At 39.2% G+C, this 17,093-nt stretch overlaps 1 protein-coding gene across 2 annotated transcripts in view; it reads left to right on the top strand.

Moving 5' to 3' along the window:
- The window catches only part of LOC143706017 (heterogeneous nuclear ribonucleoprotein R-like), a 47,914-nt gene that overhangs the window by 26,890 nt on the left and 3,931 nt on the right, over nucleotides 1-17,093 (top strand). For both annotated transcript variants that reach the window (XM_077197547.1, XM_077197546.1), the window contains exons 5-9: nucleotides 13,192-13,305; nucleotides 13,458-13,634; nucleotides 14,580-14,715; nucleotides 15,106-15,311; nucleotides 16,246-16,395. In XM_077197547.1, coding sequence (XP_077053662.1) covers nucleotides 13,192-13,305; nucleotides 13,458-13,634; nucleotides 14,580-14,715; nucleotides 15,106-15,311; nucleotides 16,246-16,395 — 783 coding nt within the window. The remainder of the gene's footprint in view (nucleotides 1-13,191; nucleotides 13,306-13,457; nucleotides 13,635-14,579; nucleotides 14,716-15,105; nucleotides 15,312-16,245; nucleotides 16,396-17,093) is intronic.

The following is a 17,093-nucleotide window of genomic DNA, read 5'->3' as shown; positions in this document are numbered from 1 at the left end:
ATAAAACACTCGGTAAATCTTTGTGACGTTCATCTCCTCCGCTGACATGGACGCATGACTAGCGTGTGTTGTTGTGATTAGACTCAGCTTTTCCCTCACCACACACGAGCTGCTTTAGCTAGGTTACGTGAATAAGTGTCCGCTTTTATTTTACTTTTTTTATCACGGGTTTATCAAGTTCGTTTAAATGATCCATCCTCGAACACTTTTAGTCAGCTTTGACAAAACTCCTCTCAGCTAGCATGTCTTTTCCAAGTGACTAGAATTCATGTCAGCTGAATACTGCGCGCGGATTCGCTAAAACAAATTTATCAGGTTGTGTTCACATACAACGCGGGTGCGTGTCGGTTTCTGCTGTGAAACATGGAGGTGCGATGCCTTGAGAGTGGACAATACCGGCTTTTGTTACAAAACGTGTTTAGGGTTCAGTCAATCTTGTCAGGCGTCTATTTCAGCAGAGGAGATTAACGCTATAAAGAGACACCGGCAGACAGAATGGGGAGTAAACGAAAATGAGCACTTTGGCGGAAATGCGTAGACGGATGTGACGTGAGGATGTCGTTGAGACGTTTGATCTTATTGCTAGACGTTTGATCTTATCGTTAGACGCTTCGTCTTATCGCGAGACGTTTGATCTTATCGTTAGACATTTAATCTTATCGTTAGACGTTTGATCTTATCGTTAGACGCTTCGTCTTATCGCGAGACGTTTGATCTTATCGTTAGACATTTAATCTTATCGTTAGACGTTTGATCTTATCGTTAGATGTTTGATCTTATCGTTAGACATTTAATCTTATCGTTAGACGTTTGATCTTATCGTTAGACGTTTGATCTTATCGTTAGACGTTTGATCTTATCGTTAGACGTTTGGTCTTATCGTTAGACGTTTGGTCTTATCGTTAGACGTTTGATCTTATCGTTAGACGTTTGATCTTATCGTTAGACGTTTGATCTTATCGTTAGACGTTTGATCTTATCGTTAGACGTTTGATCTTATCGTTAGATGTTTGATCTTATCGTTAGATGTTTGATCTTAGATCTTATCGTTAGATGTTTAATCTTATCGTTAGACGTTTGATCTGCACCGTATTGCTAGACGTTTGGTCTTATCGCTAGACGTTTGGTCTGCACCTTATTGCAAGACGTTTGGTCTTATCGCTAGACGTTTGATCTTATCGTTAGACATTTAATCTTATCGTTAGACGTTTGGTCTTATCGCTAGACTTTTGATCTAATCGTTAGACTTTTGATCTTATCGTTAGACATTTAATCTTATCGCTAGACGTTTGATCTGCACCGTATTGCAAGACGTTTGGTCTTATCGCTAGACGTTTGATCTTATCGTTAGATGTTTGATCTTATCGTTAGACATTTAATCTTATCGTTAGACGTTTGATCTTATCGTTAGACGTTTGGTCTTATCGTTAGACGTTTGATCTTATCGTTAGACGTTTGATCTTATCGTTAGACGTTTGATCTTATCGTTAGACGTTTGATCTTATCGTTAGACGTTTGATCTTATCGTTAGATGTTTGATCTTATCGTTAGATGTTTGATCTTAGATCTTATCGTTAGATGTTTAATCTTATCGTTAGACGTTTGATCTGCACCGTATTGCTAGACGTTTGGTCTTATCGCTAGACGTTTGGTCTGCACCTTATTGCAAGACGTTTGGTCTTATCGCTAGACGTTTGATCTTATCGTTAGACATTTAATCTTATCGTTAGACGTTTGGTCTTATCGCTAGACTTTTGATCTAATCGTTAGACTTTTGATCTTATCGTTAGACATTTAATCTTATCGCTAGACGTTTGATCTGCACCGTATTGCAAGACGTTTGGTCTTATCGCTAGACGTTTGATCTTATCGTTAGACATTTGATCTTATCGTTAGACGTTTGATCTTATCGTTAGACGTTTGATCTTATCGTTAGACATTTAATCTTATCGTTAGACGTTTGATCTTATCGTTAGACATTTAATCTTATCGTTAGACGTTTGGTCTTATCGTTAGACGTTTGGTCTGCACCTTATTGCAAGACGTTTGGTCTTATCGCTAGACGTTTGGTCTTATCGTTAGACGTTTGATCTTATCGTTAGACGTTTGATCTTATCGTTAGACGTTTGATCTTATCGTTAGACGTTATCGTTAGACGTTTGATCTTATCGTTAGACGTTTGATCTTATCGTTAGACATTTAATCTTATCGTTAGACGTTTGGTCTTATCGCTAGACTTTTGATCTTATCGTTAGACATTTAATCTTATCGCTAGACGTTTGATCTTATCGCTAGACGTTTGATCTTATCGCTAGACGTTTGATCTTATCGTTAGACATTTAATCTTATCGTTAGGCGTTTGATCTTATCGTTAGACATTTAATCTTATCGTTAGACATTTAATCTTATCGTTAGACATTTAATCTTATCGCTAGACGTTTGATCTTATCGTTAGACGTTTGATCTTATCGCTAGACGTTTGATCTTATCGTTAGACGTTTGATCTTATCGTTAGACGTTTAATCTTATCGTTAGACGTTTGATCTTATCGTTAGACATTTAATCTTATCGTTAGACATTTAATCTTATCGCTAGACGTTTGATCTTATCGTTAGACGTTTGATCTTATCGTTAGACGTTTGATCTTATCGCTAGACGTTTGATCTTATCGTTAGACATTTAATCTTATCGTTAGACGTTTGATCTTATCGTTAGACGTTTGATCTTATCGTTAGACATTTAATCTTATCGTTAGACATTTAATCTTATCGTTAGACGTTTAATCTTATCGCTAGACGTTTGATCTTATCGCTAGACGTTTGATCTTATCGTTAGACGTTTGATCTTATCGTTAGACGTTTGATCTTATCGTTAGACATTTAATCTTATCGTTAGACATTTAATCTTATCGTTAGACGTTTGATCTTATCGCTAGACGTTTAATCTTATCGTTAGACGTTTGATCTTATCGCTAGACGTTTGATCTTATCGCTAGACGTTTAATCTTATCGTTAGACGTTTGATCTTATCGTTAGACATTTAATCTTATCGTTAGACATTTAATCTTATCGTTAGACGTTTGATCTTATCGTTAGACGTTTGATCTTATCGCTAGACGTTTGATCTTATCGCTAGACGTTTAATCTTATCGTTAGACCAGTGGTCTCCAACATGGTGCCCGCGGGCACCTGGTAGCCCGCATGGAGTCTCTGAGTCGCCCGCCGAGAACGTTCTATAAATAGCCTGAATTGTAATCTTTCATTTTGCTTTTTTTTATTTTTTTATTTATGATGATGGCATAAAATGAGAAAATAACTAATGGTAAAATTTCATATACCATTAAAACATAATAAAATAATTTGAAATATTTAGAATCTGCACGTCGAGCGGGTTTCAAAAAAACCAAAAACGCAACGTAACTTCTGTGAGTTGAGGCGGTCGCGGGCAGACGGTACATACATAAGATAAATTGAACTATAAAAAAGAAAAAAAGATTAATTATGGCTGATGATGCAAGTCATGCAAAAAAGAAGAAGACTTATTATTTTAACGAGGAGTGGGAAACAGAATTCCTCTTCACTAACGTTAAAGATAAACCTGTATGCCTCATCTGTGGAGCTAGCATTTCGGTTGCCAATGGTCTATGGCAGGGGTCTCCAACACGTCGCTCGAGAGCTACCAGTAGCTCGTGGCCTGATTGTGCTCAAGTTCGTTATTTCAAATGTAGGAAGCTCTTGATTGAAGCGACGCGCTCATTTTTTCCAGGCGCAGCGAGATGAAAAATACATTAGCTACTAAAACTTCTTCGTCATTGTGGAGAGCGCAGTGCATGGTTGCTTAGCAACGACAGACGCCACGGGAAAATCGGACCGAATTTTACTATTAATAATGAAAGATAAGCTAATGTGCATTGTGAACGTCAGTAATGTATCTTTTTTGACTCATTCTTTTTATAAAAATGATTTAAAGGCCGAAATATGCAAGCTTATTATAAATCTTTTTTTGTCAAAACTTTATTTGAACTTGTAGGCTACATGTTAGTAGATAAAATGTCGCAAGACACTCCTTTAAAATCTGGCCATCATTTTTAATGTTGTTATTTTGTTTATGTAAACAAAAAGTGCAAATGAATTCTAATTATATTAGTTATTTGCTGTTTTTCGACATAAACCTTGGTGAATTGATTTTATTGTGTAGTATTAGTACTTTTTGAACAGGATTCTGTGAAAACCGTGATCAATTTGGTCACTATAATCATGAAATTTTCATGCCATTTCATCTCTAGTTAAGATGCACTATAAAATCAACTATAATTATGTGTTTTTACAGTATAATATGCAAAGTACAATTTTCCTTAAAAAAATTAATCTCTGATTCTGTTCTTTTCTCTGACATTTAAGGGTGACATATATCGTTCTACAAAAACTAGTTGTTTATATGAGAGTTATGAGACATTAAGAGATTTAACTATTGTATTAGCCTACATGAGTAGCTCTCGGCCACTATCTTTTTTAAAAAGTAGCTCTCAAATGAAAAAAGGTTGGAGACCCCTGCGTTAGACGTTTGATCTGCACCGTATTGTTAGACGCTTGGTCTTATCGCGAGACGTTTGATCTTATCGTTAGACATTTAATCTTATCGTTAGACGTTTGATCTGCACCGTATCGCTAGACGTTTGGTTTTATCGCTAGACGTTTGACCTTATCGCTAGACGTTTGGTCTTATCGCTAGACGTTTGACCTTATCGCTAGACATTTGATCTTATCGTTAGACATTTAATCTTATCGTTAGACATTTAATCTTATCGTTAGACGTTTGATCTTATCGTTAGACATTTAATCTTATCGTTAGACGTTTGATCTGCACCGTATCGTTAGACGCTTGGTCTTATCGCTAGACGTTTGGTCTTATCGTTAGACATTTAATCTTATCGTTAGACGTTTGATCTGCACCGTATTGCTAGACGTTTGGTCTTATCGCTAGACGTTTGATCTTATCGTTAGACGCTTGGTCTTATCGCGAGACGTTTGATCTTATCGTTAGACATTTAATCTTATCGTTAGACGTTTGATCTGCACCGTATCGCTAGACGTTTGGTCTTATCGCTAGACGTTTGATCTTATCGTTAGACGTTTGATCTTATCGTTAGACGTTTGATCTGCACCGTATCGCTAGACGTTTGATCTGCACCGTATCGCTAGACGTTTGGTCTTGTCGCTAGACGTTTGATCTTATCGCTAGACGTTTGATCTTATCGTTAAACGTTTGATCTTATTGCGAGACATTTAATCTTATCGTTAGACGTTTGATCTGCACCGTATCGCTAGACTTTTGGTCTTATCGCTAGACGTTTGGTCTTATCGTTAGACGTTTGATCTTATCGTTAGACGTTTGATCTTATCGTTAGACGTTTGATCTTATTGCGAGACATTTAATCTTATCGTTAGACGTTTGATCTGCACCGTATCGCTAGACGTTTGGTCTTATCGCTAGACGTGTGATCTTTAATGCTAGACGTGTGATCTTATCGTTAGACGTTTGATCTTATCGTTAGACATTTAATCTTAACGTTAGACGTTTGATCTTATCGTTAGACGTTTGGTCTTATCGCTAGACGTTTCATCTTATCGTTAGACGTTTGATCTGCACCGTATCGCTAGACGTTCGATCTTATCGTTAGACGTTCGATCTTATCGTTAGACATTTAATCTTATCGTTAGACGTTTGATCTTATCGTTAGACATTTAATCTTATCGTTAGACGTTTGATCTTATCGTTAGACATTTAATCTTATAGTTAGACGTTTGATCTGCACCGTATCGCTAGACGTTTGATCTTATCGTTAGACATTTAATCTTATCGTTAGACGTTTGATCTGCACCGTATCGCTAGACGTTTGATCTTATCGTTAGACATTTAATCTTATCGTTAGACGTTTGATCTGCACCGTATCGCTAGACGTTTGATCTTATCGTTAGACGTTTGATCTGCACCGTATCGCTAGACTTTTGATCTTATCGTTAGACGTTTGATCTGCACCGTATCGCTAGACCTTTGGTCTTATCGCTAGACGTTTGATCTTATCGTTAGACATTTAATCTTATAGTTAGACGTTTGATCTGCACCGTATCGCTAGACGTTTGATCTTATCGTTAGACGTTTGATCTGCACCGTATCGCTGGACCTTTGGTCTTATCGCTAGACCTTTGGTCTTATCGCGAGACGTTTGATCTTATCGTTAGACATTTAATCTTATCGTTAGACGTTTGATCTGCATCGTATCGCTAGACGTTTGGTCTTATCGCTAGACGTTTGATCTTATCGTTAGACGTTTGATCTTATCGTTAGACATTTAATCTTATCGTTAGACATTTAATCTTATCGTTAGACGTTTGATCTTATCGTTAGACGTTTAGTCTTATCGCTAGACGTTTTATCTTATCGTTAGACATTTGGTCTTATCGCTAGACGTTTTATCTTATCGTTAGACATTTAATCTTATCGTTAGACGTTTGGTCTGCACCGTATCGCTAGACGTTTGATCTTATCGTTAGACATTTAATCTTATCGTTAGACATTTGGTCTTATCGCTAGACGTTTGATCTTATCGTTAGACGTTTGATCTTATTGCGAGACATTTAATCTTATCGTTAGACGTTTGATCTGCACCGTATCGCTAGACGTTTGGTCTTATCGCTAGACGTTTGATCTTATCGTTAGACGTTTGATTTTATTGTTAGACGTTTGATCTTATCGTTAGACGTTTGATCTGCACCGTATCGCTAGACGTTTGGTCTTGTCGCTAGACGCTTGGTCTTATCGCGAGACGTTTGATCTTATCGTTAGACATTTAATCTTATCGTTAGACGTTTGATCTGCACCGTATCGCTAGACGTTTGGTCTTATCGCTAGACGTTTGATCTTATCGTTAGACGTTTGATCTTGTCGTTAGACGCTTGGTCTTATCGCGAGACGTTTGATCTTATCGTTAGACATTTAATCTTATCGTTAGACGTTTGATCTGCACCGTATCGCTAGACGTTTGGTCTTATCGCTAGACGTTTGATCTTATCGTTAGACGTTTGATCTTATTGTTAGACGTTTGATCTTATCGTTAGACGTTTGATCTGCACCGTATCGCTAGACTTTTGGTCTTGACGCTAGACGTTTGATCTTATCGCTAGACGTTTGATCTTATCGTTAGACGTTTGATCTTATTGCGAGACATTTAATCTTATCGTTAGACGTTTGATCTGCACCGTATCGCTAGACGTTTGGTCTTATCGCTAGACGTGTGATCTTTAACGCTAGACGTTTGATCTTATCGTTAGACGCTTGGTCTTATCGCTAGACGCTTGGTCTTATCGCTAGACGTTTGGTCTTATCGCTAGACGTTTGGTCTTATCGTTAGACGTTTGATCTTATCGTTAGACGTTTGATCTTATTGCGAGACATTTAATCTTATCGTTAGACGTTTGATCTGCACCGTATCGCTAGACGTTTGGTCTTATCGCTAGACGTGTGATCTTTAACGCTAGACGTTTGATCTTATCGTTAGACGCTTGGTCTTATCGCTAGACGCTTGGTCTTATCGCTAGACGTTTGGTCTTATCGTTAGACATTTAATCTTATCGTTAGACGTTTGATCTGCACCGTATCGCTAGACGTTTGGTCTTATCGCTAGACGTTTGATCTTATCGTTAGACGCTTGGTCTTATCGCGAGAACTTTGATCTTATCGTTAGACATTTAATCTTATCGTTAGACGTTTGATCTGCACCGTATCGCTAGACGTTTGGTCTTATCGTTAGACGTTTGATCTTATCGTTAGACGTTTGATCTTATCGTTAGACGTTTGATCTGCACCGTATCGCTAGACGTTTGGTCTTATCGCTAGACGTTTGATCTTATCGTTAGACGTTTGATCTTATCGTTAGACGTTTGATCTGCACCGTATCGCTAGACGTTTGATCTGCACCGTATCGCTAGACGTTTGGTCTTGTCGCTAGACGTTTGATCTTATCGCTAGACGTTTGATCTTATCGTTAAACGTTTGATCTTATTGCGAGACATTTAATCTTATCGTTAGACGTTTGATCTGCACCGTATCGCTAGACTTTTGGTCTTATCGCTAGACGTTTGGTCTTATCGTTAGACGTTTGATCTTATCGTTAGACGTTTGATCTTATCGTTAGACGTTTGATCTTATTGCGAGACATTTAATCTTATCGTTAGACGTTTGATCTGCACCGTATCGCTAGACGTTTGGTCTTATCGCTAGACGTGTGATCTTTAATGCTAGACGTGTGATCTTATCGTTAGACGTTTGATCTTATCGTTAGACATTTAATCTTAACGTTAGACGTTTGATCTTATCGTTAGACGTTTGGTCTTATCGCTAGACGTTTCATCTTATCGTTAGACGTTTGATCTGCACCGTATCGCTAGACGTTCGATCTTATCGTTAGACGTTCGATCTTATCGTTAGACATTTAATCTTATCGTTAGACGTTTGATCTTATCGTTAGACATTTAATCTTATCGTTAGACGTTTGATCTTATCGTTAGACATTTAATCTTATAGTTAGACGTTTGATCTGCACCGTATCGCTAGACGTTTGATCTTATCGTTAGACATTTAATCTTATCGTTAGACGTTTGATCTGCACCGTATCGCTAGACGTTTGATCTTATCGTTAGACATTTAATCTTATCGTTAGACGTTTGATCTGCACCGTATCGCTAGACGTTTGATCTTATCGTTAGACGTTTGATCTGCACCGTATCGCTAGACTTTTGATCTTATCGTTAGACGTTTGATCTGCACCGTATCGCTAGACCTTTGGTCTTATCGCTAGACGTTTGATCTTATCGTTAGACATTTAATCTTATAGTTAGACGTTTGATCTGCACCGTATCGCTAGACGTTTGATCTTATCGTTAGACGTTTGATCTGCACCGTATCGCTGGACCTTTGGTCTTATCGCTAGACCTTTGGTCTTATCGCGAGACGTTTGATCTTATCGTTAGACATTTAATCTTATCGTTAGACGTTTGATCTGCATCGTATCGCTAGACGTTTGGTCTTATCGCTAGACGTTTGATCTTATCGTTAGACGTTTGATCTTATCGTTAGACATTTAATCTTATCGTTAGACATTTAATCTTATCGTTAGACGTTTGATCTTATCGTTAGACGTTTAGTCTTATCGCTAGACGTTTTATCTTATCGTTAGACATTTGGTCTTATCGCTAGACGTTTTATCTTATCGTTAGACATTTAATCTTATCGTTAGACGTTTGGTCTGCACCGTATCGCTAGACGTTTGATCTTATCGTTAGACATTTAATCTTATCGTTAGACATTTGGTCTTATCGCTAGACGTTTGATCTTATCGTTAGACGTTTGATCTTATTGCGAGACATTTAATCTTATCGTTAGACGTTTGATCTGCACCGTATCGCTAGACGTTTGGTCTTATCGCTAGACGTTTGATCTTATCGTTAGACGTTTGATTTTATTGTTAGACGTTTGATCTTATCGTTAGACGTTTGATCTGCACCGTATCGCTAGACGTTTGGTCTTGTCGCTAGACGCTTGGTCTTATCGCGAGACGTTTGATCTTATCGTTAGACATTTAATCTTATCGTTAGACGTTTGATCTGCACCGTATCGCTAGACGTTTGGTCTTATCGCTAGACGTTTGATCTTATCGTTAGACGTTTGATCTTGTCGTTAGACGCTTGGTCTTATCGCGAGACGTTTGATCTTATCGTTAGACATTTAATCTTATCGTTAGACGTTTGATCTGCACCGTATCGCTAGACGTTTGGTCTTATCGCTAGACGTTTGATCTTATCGTTAGACGTTTGATCTTATTGTTAGACGTTTGATCTTATCGTTAGACGTTTGATCTGCACCGTATCGCTAGACTTTTGGTCTTGACGCTAGACGTTTGATCTTATCGCTAGACGTTTGATCTTATCGTTAGACGTTTGATCTTATTGCGAGACATTTAATCTTATCGTTAGACGTTTGATCTGCACCGTATCGCTAGACGTTTGGTCTTATCGCTAGACGTGTGATCTTTAACGCTAGACGTTTGATCTTATCGTTAGACGCTTGGTCTTATCGCTAGACGCTTGGTCTTATCGCTAGACGTTTGGTCTTATCGCTAGACGTTTGGTCTTATCGTTAGACGTTTGATCTTATCGTTAGACGTTTGATCTTATTGCGAGACATTTAATCTTATCGTTAGACGTTTGATCTGCACCGTATCGCTAGACGTTTGGTCTTATCGCTAGACGTGTGATCTTTAACGCTAGACGTTTGATCTTATCGTTAGACGCTTGGTCTTATCGCTAGACGCTTGGTCTTATCGCTAGACGTTTGGTCTTATCGTTAGACATTTAATCTTATCGTTAGACGTTTGATCTGCACCGTATCGCTAGACGTTTGGTCTTATCGCTAGACGTTTGATCTTATCGTTAGACGCTTGGTCTTATCGCGAGAACTTTGATCTTATCGTTAGACATTTAATCTTATCGTTAGACGTTTGATCTGCACCGTATCGCTAGACGTTTGGTCTTATCGTTAGACGTTTGATCTTATCGTTAGACGTTTGATCTTATCGTTAGACGTTTGATCTGCACCGTATCGCTAGACGTTTGGTCTTGTCGCTAGACGTTTGATCTTATCGCTAGACGTTTGATCTTATCGTTAAACGTTTGATCTTATTGTGAGACATTTAATCTTATCGTTAGACGTTTGATCTGCACCGTATCGCTAGACGTTTGGTCTTATCGCTAGACGTTTGGTCTTATCGTTAGACGTTTGATCTTATCGTTAGACATTTAATCTTATCGTTAGACGTTTGATCTGCACCGTATCGCTAGACGTTTGATCTTATCGTTAGACGTTTGATCTTATCGTTAGACGTTTGATCTTATCGTTAGACGTTTGATCTGCACCGTATCGCTAGACGTTTGGTCTTGTCGCTAGACGTTTGATCTTATCGCTAGACGTTTGATCTTATCGTTAAACGTTTGATCTTATTGTGAGACATTTAATCTTATCGTTAGACGTTTGATCTGCACCGTATCGCTAGACGTTTGGTCTTATCGCTAGACGTTTGGTCTTATCGTTAGACGTTTGATCTTATCGTTAGACGTTTGATCTTATCGTTAGACGTTTGATCTTATTGCGAGACATTTAATCTTATCGTTAGACGTTTGATCTGCACCGTATCGCTAGACGTTTGGTCTTATCGCTAGACGTGTGATCTTTAATGCTAGACGTTTGATCTTATCGCTAGACGTTTGGTCTTATTGCTAGACGTGTGATCTTATCGTTAGACATTTAATCTTAACGTTAGACGTTTGATCTTATCGTTAGACGTTTAATCTTAACGTTAGACGTTTGATCTTATCGTTAGACGTTTGGTCTTATCGCTAGACGTTTCATCTTATCGTTAGACGTTTGATCTGCACCGTATCGCTAGACGTTCGATCTTATCGTTAGACGTTTGATCTTATCGTTAGACGTTTAATCTTATCGTTAGACGTTTGATCTTATCGTTAGACATTTAATCTTAACGTTAGACGTTTGATCTTATCGTTAGACGTTTGGTCTTATCGCTAGACGTTTCATCTTATCGTTAGACGTTTGATCTGCACCGTATCGCTAGACGTTCGATCTTATCGTTAGACATTTAATCTTAACGTTAGACGTTTGATCTTATCGTTAGACATTTAATCTTAACGTTAGACGTTTGATCTTATCGTTAGACGTTTGGTCTTATCGCTAGACGTTTCATCTTATCGTTAGACGTTTGATCTGCACCGTATCGCTAGACGTTCGATCTTATCGTTAGACGTTTGATCTTATCGTTAGACATTTAATCTTATCGTTAGACGTTTGATCTTATCGTTAGACATTTAATCTTATCGTTAGACGTTTGATCTTATCGTTAGACATTTAATCTTATAGTTAGACGTTTGATCTGCACCGTATCGCTAGACGTTTGGTCTTATCGCTAGACGTTTGATCTTATCGCTAGACGTTTGATCTGCACCGTATCGCTAGACCTTTGGTCTTATCGCTAGACGTTTGATCTTATCGCTAGACATTTAATCTTATCGTTAGGCGTTTGATCTGCACCGTATCGCTAGACGTTTGGTCTTATCGCTAGACGTTTGATCTTATCGCTAGACGTTTGATCTTATCGCTAGACATTTAATCTTATCGTTAGGCGTTTGATCTGCACCGTATCGCTAGACGTTTGATCTTATCGCTAGACGTTTGATCTTATCGCTAGACTTTGATCTTATCGTTAGACGCTTGGTCTTATCGCTAGACGTTTGATCTTATCGCTAGACATTTAATCTTATCGTTAGGCGTTTGATCTGCACCGTATCGCTAGATGTTTGGTCTTATCGCTAGACGTTTGATCTTATCGCTAGACATTTAATCTTATCGTTAGGCGTTTGATCTGCACCGTATCGCTAGACGTTTGATCTTATCGCTAGACGTTTGATCTTATCGTTAGACGTTTGATCTTATCGTTAGACGTTTGATCTTATCGTTAGACGTTTGATCTTATCTTTAGACGTTTGGTCTGCACCGTATCGCTAGACATTTAATCTTATCGTTAGGCGTTTGATCTGCACCGTATCGCTAGACGTTTGATCTTATCGCTAGACGTTTGGTCTTATCGTTAGACGTTTGATCTTATCGCTAGACGTTTGATCTTATCGTTAGACGTTTGATCTTATCGTTAGACGTTTGATCTTATCGTTAGACGTTTGATCTTATCGTTAGACGTTTGATCTTATCGTTAGACGTTTGATCTTATCGTTACACGTTTGATCTTATCGTTACACGTTTGATCTTATCGTTACACGTTTGATCGTTGCGTCGTATCGCTAGACGTTTGATTGGTGTATTGTTAGACCTCTAATGTCGGGAGGCTGTAGAGCCGTGCCTCATCACACAGACACACAGTGTTTCATTCGATCCTCGTGTTCTGACCCGTGTTCTCGTGTTCTGACTCGTGTTCTCGTGTTCTGACTCGTGTTCTGACCCGTGTTCTCGTGTTCTGACTCGTGTTCTCGTGTTCTGACTCGTGTTCTGACCCGTGTTCTCGTGTTCTGACCCGTGTTCTCGTGTTCTGACCCGTGTCCTCTCCTGCAGGCTCTGCTGGACCGGACCGGATACACACTGGACGTCACCACGGGTCAGCGGAAATATGGCGGCCCGCCTCCAGATGAAGTGTTCTCCGGCCCACAGCCCGGCATCGGCACCGAGGTCTCATTCACACACACACACACTCACCAGTGCTTCTGTCTGTGCTGAGCGCTGGAGCTGACCTTTGTGTGTGTGTGTGTGTGTGTGTGTGTGTGTGTGTGTGTGTGTGTGTGTGTGTGTGTGTGTGTGTGTGTGTGTGTGTGTTCCCGCAGGTGTTTGTGGGTAAGATCCCGCGTGACCTGTACGAGGACGAGCTGGTTCCGCTGTTCGAGAAGGCCGGTGCGATCTGGGATCTGAGGCTCATGATGGATCCGCTCACCGGGCAAAACCGCGGCTACGCCTTCATCACATTCTGCAGCAAAGACGCCGCGCAGGAAGCTGTCAAACTGGTGCGCGTCTGGGTTTCACTTCACTATTCTATACAGTGCAAACATCAGTAATGAGGCGAACTCTGCTCAAGACAAAAGTGATGATATTATTAAATAACACTGTTAAAGTACTTTATAATATTCAATACAACATGCTCACGATAGGCTTGCACATTTTACGCAATGTCTTAACCCTCCCCTCTGGTGCTCTTCAGGGTTTTTTTTCACTTCATCAGAATGGTATGAAATTTGGAAAAGGTTTTGGCACTTGCTGTGTGAACAAAAATATCATGGACATGATTGGAACAGGTTAAATGGTCCTGAAAACAACAGTCACACCTGTGCTCCTCGCGGGCAGAAATGACGCATTGGAAATGAATGCGAGACGAGTTTCCTCTAGTGGAAGCGTTAGGTACTGCAGCCGCTCATATACTGAGACATCAGCTCACATGTGGAACACCACTGCTTTAGATTTTCTTGCCGTTTTAGAAGTAAAACGTGATATAGAAAATATATATTTCACATAAAATGAAAAAAGTGTTTTTGTGTATTTTTCGCCAACAATATAGGTAGAATTAAACGTTTTTTACGTTCACTTTTTAAAACTGTTTTCATTTCAGCAATAATCTGCCAAGTGTCGTCTCTGAAGAGAGATCAAACTTCAGTCTGTGCTTTAAAGCGTTCAAGATTCAGTTGGAAATTACATTTTCAGGTCTATTCTCAAAAAGGAAATAAATGGATTATAAATACACCTATAAGTTAGTATAAAAAATCCACTAAAAATATTAAATAAAAAACATCAAACTAAAATAGTTAAAAAATGAATGAAAAAAATGAATTTGATAATTTTTGGCTGACACGTGAAGAGCACCAGAGGGTTAAATCCACATCACCGATTATTGCCGGAGGACATGCATATATAATCAGCCGAGGTTTTACAGTGTGTGTGTGTGTGTTTCCCATCAGTGTGATAACTACGAGATCCGCTCGGGGAAGTACCTGGGCGTCTGCATCTCCGTGGCCAACAACCGCCTGTTCGTCGGGTCCATTCCCAAGAACAAGACCCGGGAGAGTATCCTGGAGGACTTCGGAAAAGTCACCGGTGTGTGTGTGTGTGTGTGTGTGTGTGTGTGTGTGTGTGTTACACCATATAGCAAATTCTGCATATTTTGCTTATTTTTGATAACAAAGATGTGATATTAAATATTAATATCTTTAACATTAATATCTAATATAAAAAAATATTACATAACGTGTGTGGTTGTGTGTGTGTGGTTGTGTGTGTGTGGTTGTGTGTGTGTGGTTGTGTGTGTGTGGTTGTGCGTGTGGTGTGGTTGTGTGTGTGTGTGGGTGTGTGTGGGTGGGTGTGTGTGGGTGGGTGTGTGTGGGGTTGTGTGTGTGTGGTTGTGTGTGTGTGGTTGTGTGTGTGGTTGTGTGGTTGTGTGTGTGTGTGGTTGTGTTTGTGTGTGTGTGTGTGTGTGTGTGTGTGCAGAGGGCCTGCAGGAGGTGATCCTCTACACGCAGCCGGACGATAAGAAGAAGAACCGCGGCTTCTGTTTTCTGGAGTACGAGGACCACAAGTCTGCGGCCCAGGCCCGGCGCCGGCTCATGAGCGGGAAGGTGAAGGTGTGGGGGAACCCGGTGACCGTGGAGTGGGCCGACCCGGTGGCCGAGCCCGACCCCGAGGTCATGGCCAAGGTCAGACACACACACACACACACACGCTGCTGCTGGGGGCATACTGCACTATATTTACGTTCTATTTATAATCCATTTATCTTGAACACTTTAGAGCGACAGACTGAAGTGAAGAAAGTTTAAAAAAGTTACAGAATTTTGTTTATGAAAAATAATTTAAAAAAATATATATAAAAAAATTTATTCTCTTTTAAATCTTCCCTTGTCTGGCTTTTGCTTCTCTGAGCAATGCCTGAACTGTGTATTTTGAGCACTTCTTGCGTCGTTCTTCACGATGACTCGCTTGCTTTAGTCCTCAGATGTAAGTCGCTTTGGATAAAAGCGTCTGCTAAATGACTAAATGTAAAATGCGCACAAATACTATTTTAAATTTTTATATGAAATTTATATTTTCAATATCACGTTTTACTCTTAAAACTGTGAGAAAACCAAAGCCATAAATCTAAACAAGTTTTGATCTTGATATCTCTAAAAATGAGCTTTCAGTGAGGTGTATCGAGGGAATGGTCAGCGAATGGCTTTAAACGTGACCGTATCGCTGTTTTAGTGAGGCTGAAACACTGATTGATGGATTACACCAGACATGATGGATTTCAGGAAATTGTTCTGTATCTTTCAACATTCCTTCTGATGTTCATCATGTTTATTTGCTGCTGTAACTCGCAGTAAAGAGGAAGAGATGATCGGTTCACACACATTAAACACACTTTTACTGACTGAATCTGACAGGATTGCAAAGCTGAGACTTTGCTTCATATAAAAGCAGAAAGATGATTGGATGGCAGGAGCTACGAATAATGTGAGGTTTTGTTTACGCATCGCCAGCAAACACACTCGACATGTGTTGATCAGAATGAGGCGTAATCTCTGTCCTGCAGAAGAACAGTTGTGTGTGTGTCTGTGAGTGTGTGTGTAACGATGATCTGTCCATCAGGTGAAGGTGCTGTTTGTGCGTAAGCTGGCCACGCCGGTGACCGAGGAGCTGCTGGAGAAAACCTTCTCCCAGTTCGGGAAGCTGGAGCGCGTGAAGAAGCTGAAGGACTACGCCTTCGTTCACTTCGAGGAGCGCGACTCCGCCGTCAAGGTGCTGTCACTCAGGGGGAAGTGTGTGAAATACTGAATTAGGGCTGCAACTAAACATTATTTAAAAAATCAATTAATCTTTCACAACGAATCGATAATGAAATTTGTTGCCAACTCTTTTAATAATCAAATTGTGTCGATTCGTTGTTGCAGCCCTATACTGAATATTATATGAGATATACATGTTCCTGACCAAACATGCACAAACACTGTTAGATTTCATTATTTCTGCAAGAGTCGAGTAACAGGGTTATAGATTTAGTCTAAATTCGTAATTATAAATCATAAGCAAAGGAGATGCATTTAAAATGAAAATATTTATCACAAATTTGTGATTTGACTAAAAAAAAAATATATAAATGTAAAATATTGTTAGATTTTGTTGATATGTGCGGAGAGGTTGAGCTTTGTGCACAAGTTAAGAAAATGAGGTTAATTTGAGCTTGAGGTTAATTTTTATAGAATGAGCTTTTACTTTTATTAATCCTCTTCAAATATCAAAAAGGAATTATTGTTAAACACTGCTACATTAAATCTAATTCTCCAACTTAAATGTGAATATACAGTAGTGAACGCTTGGACGACTCCAGCCTGATCAAACGCTCATCAGTTGTTCTCAGACAAGACTATTGTTCAAATGTAGAACTTTCAAAGGTTTTGATCCAATTCAAATGTTAAACACTGTATATAAATATACAA

This window comes from Siphateles boraxobius, unplaced genomic scaffold (genome assembly GCF_051911475.1).
Source record: "Siphateles boraxobius isolate OS27281-9 unplaced genomic scaffold, OSU_SipBor_1 4, whole genome shotgun sequence".
NCBI classification, from domain to species: domain Eukaryota; kingdom Metazoa; phylum Chordata; class Actinopteri; order Cypriniformes; family Leuciscidae; genus Siphateles; species Siphateles boraxobius.
This window is presented reverse-complemented; position numbering and strand designations above follow the sequence as displayed.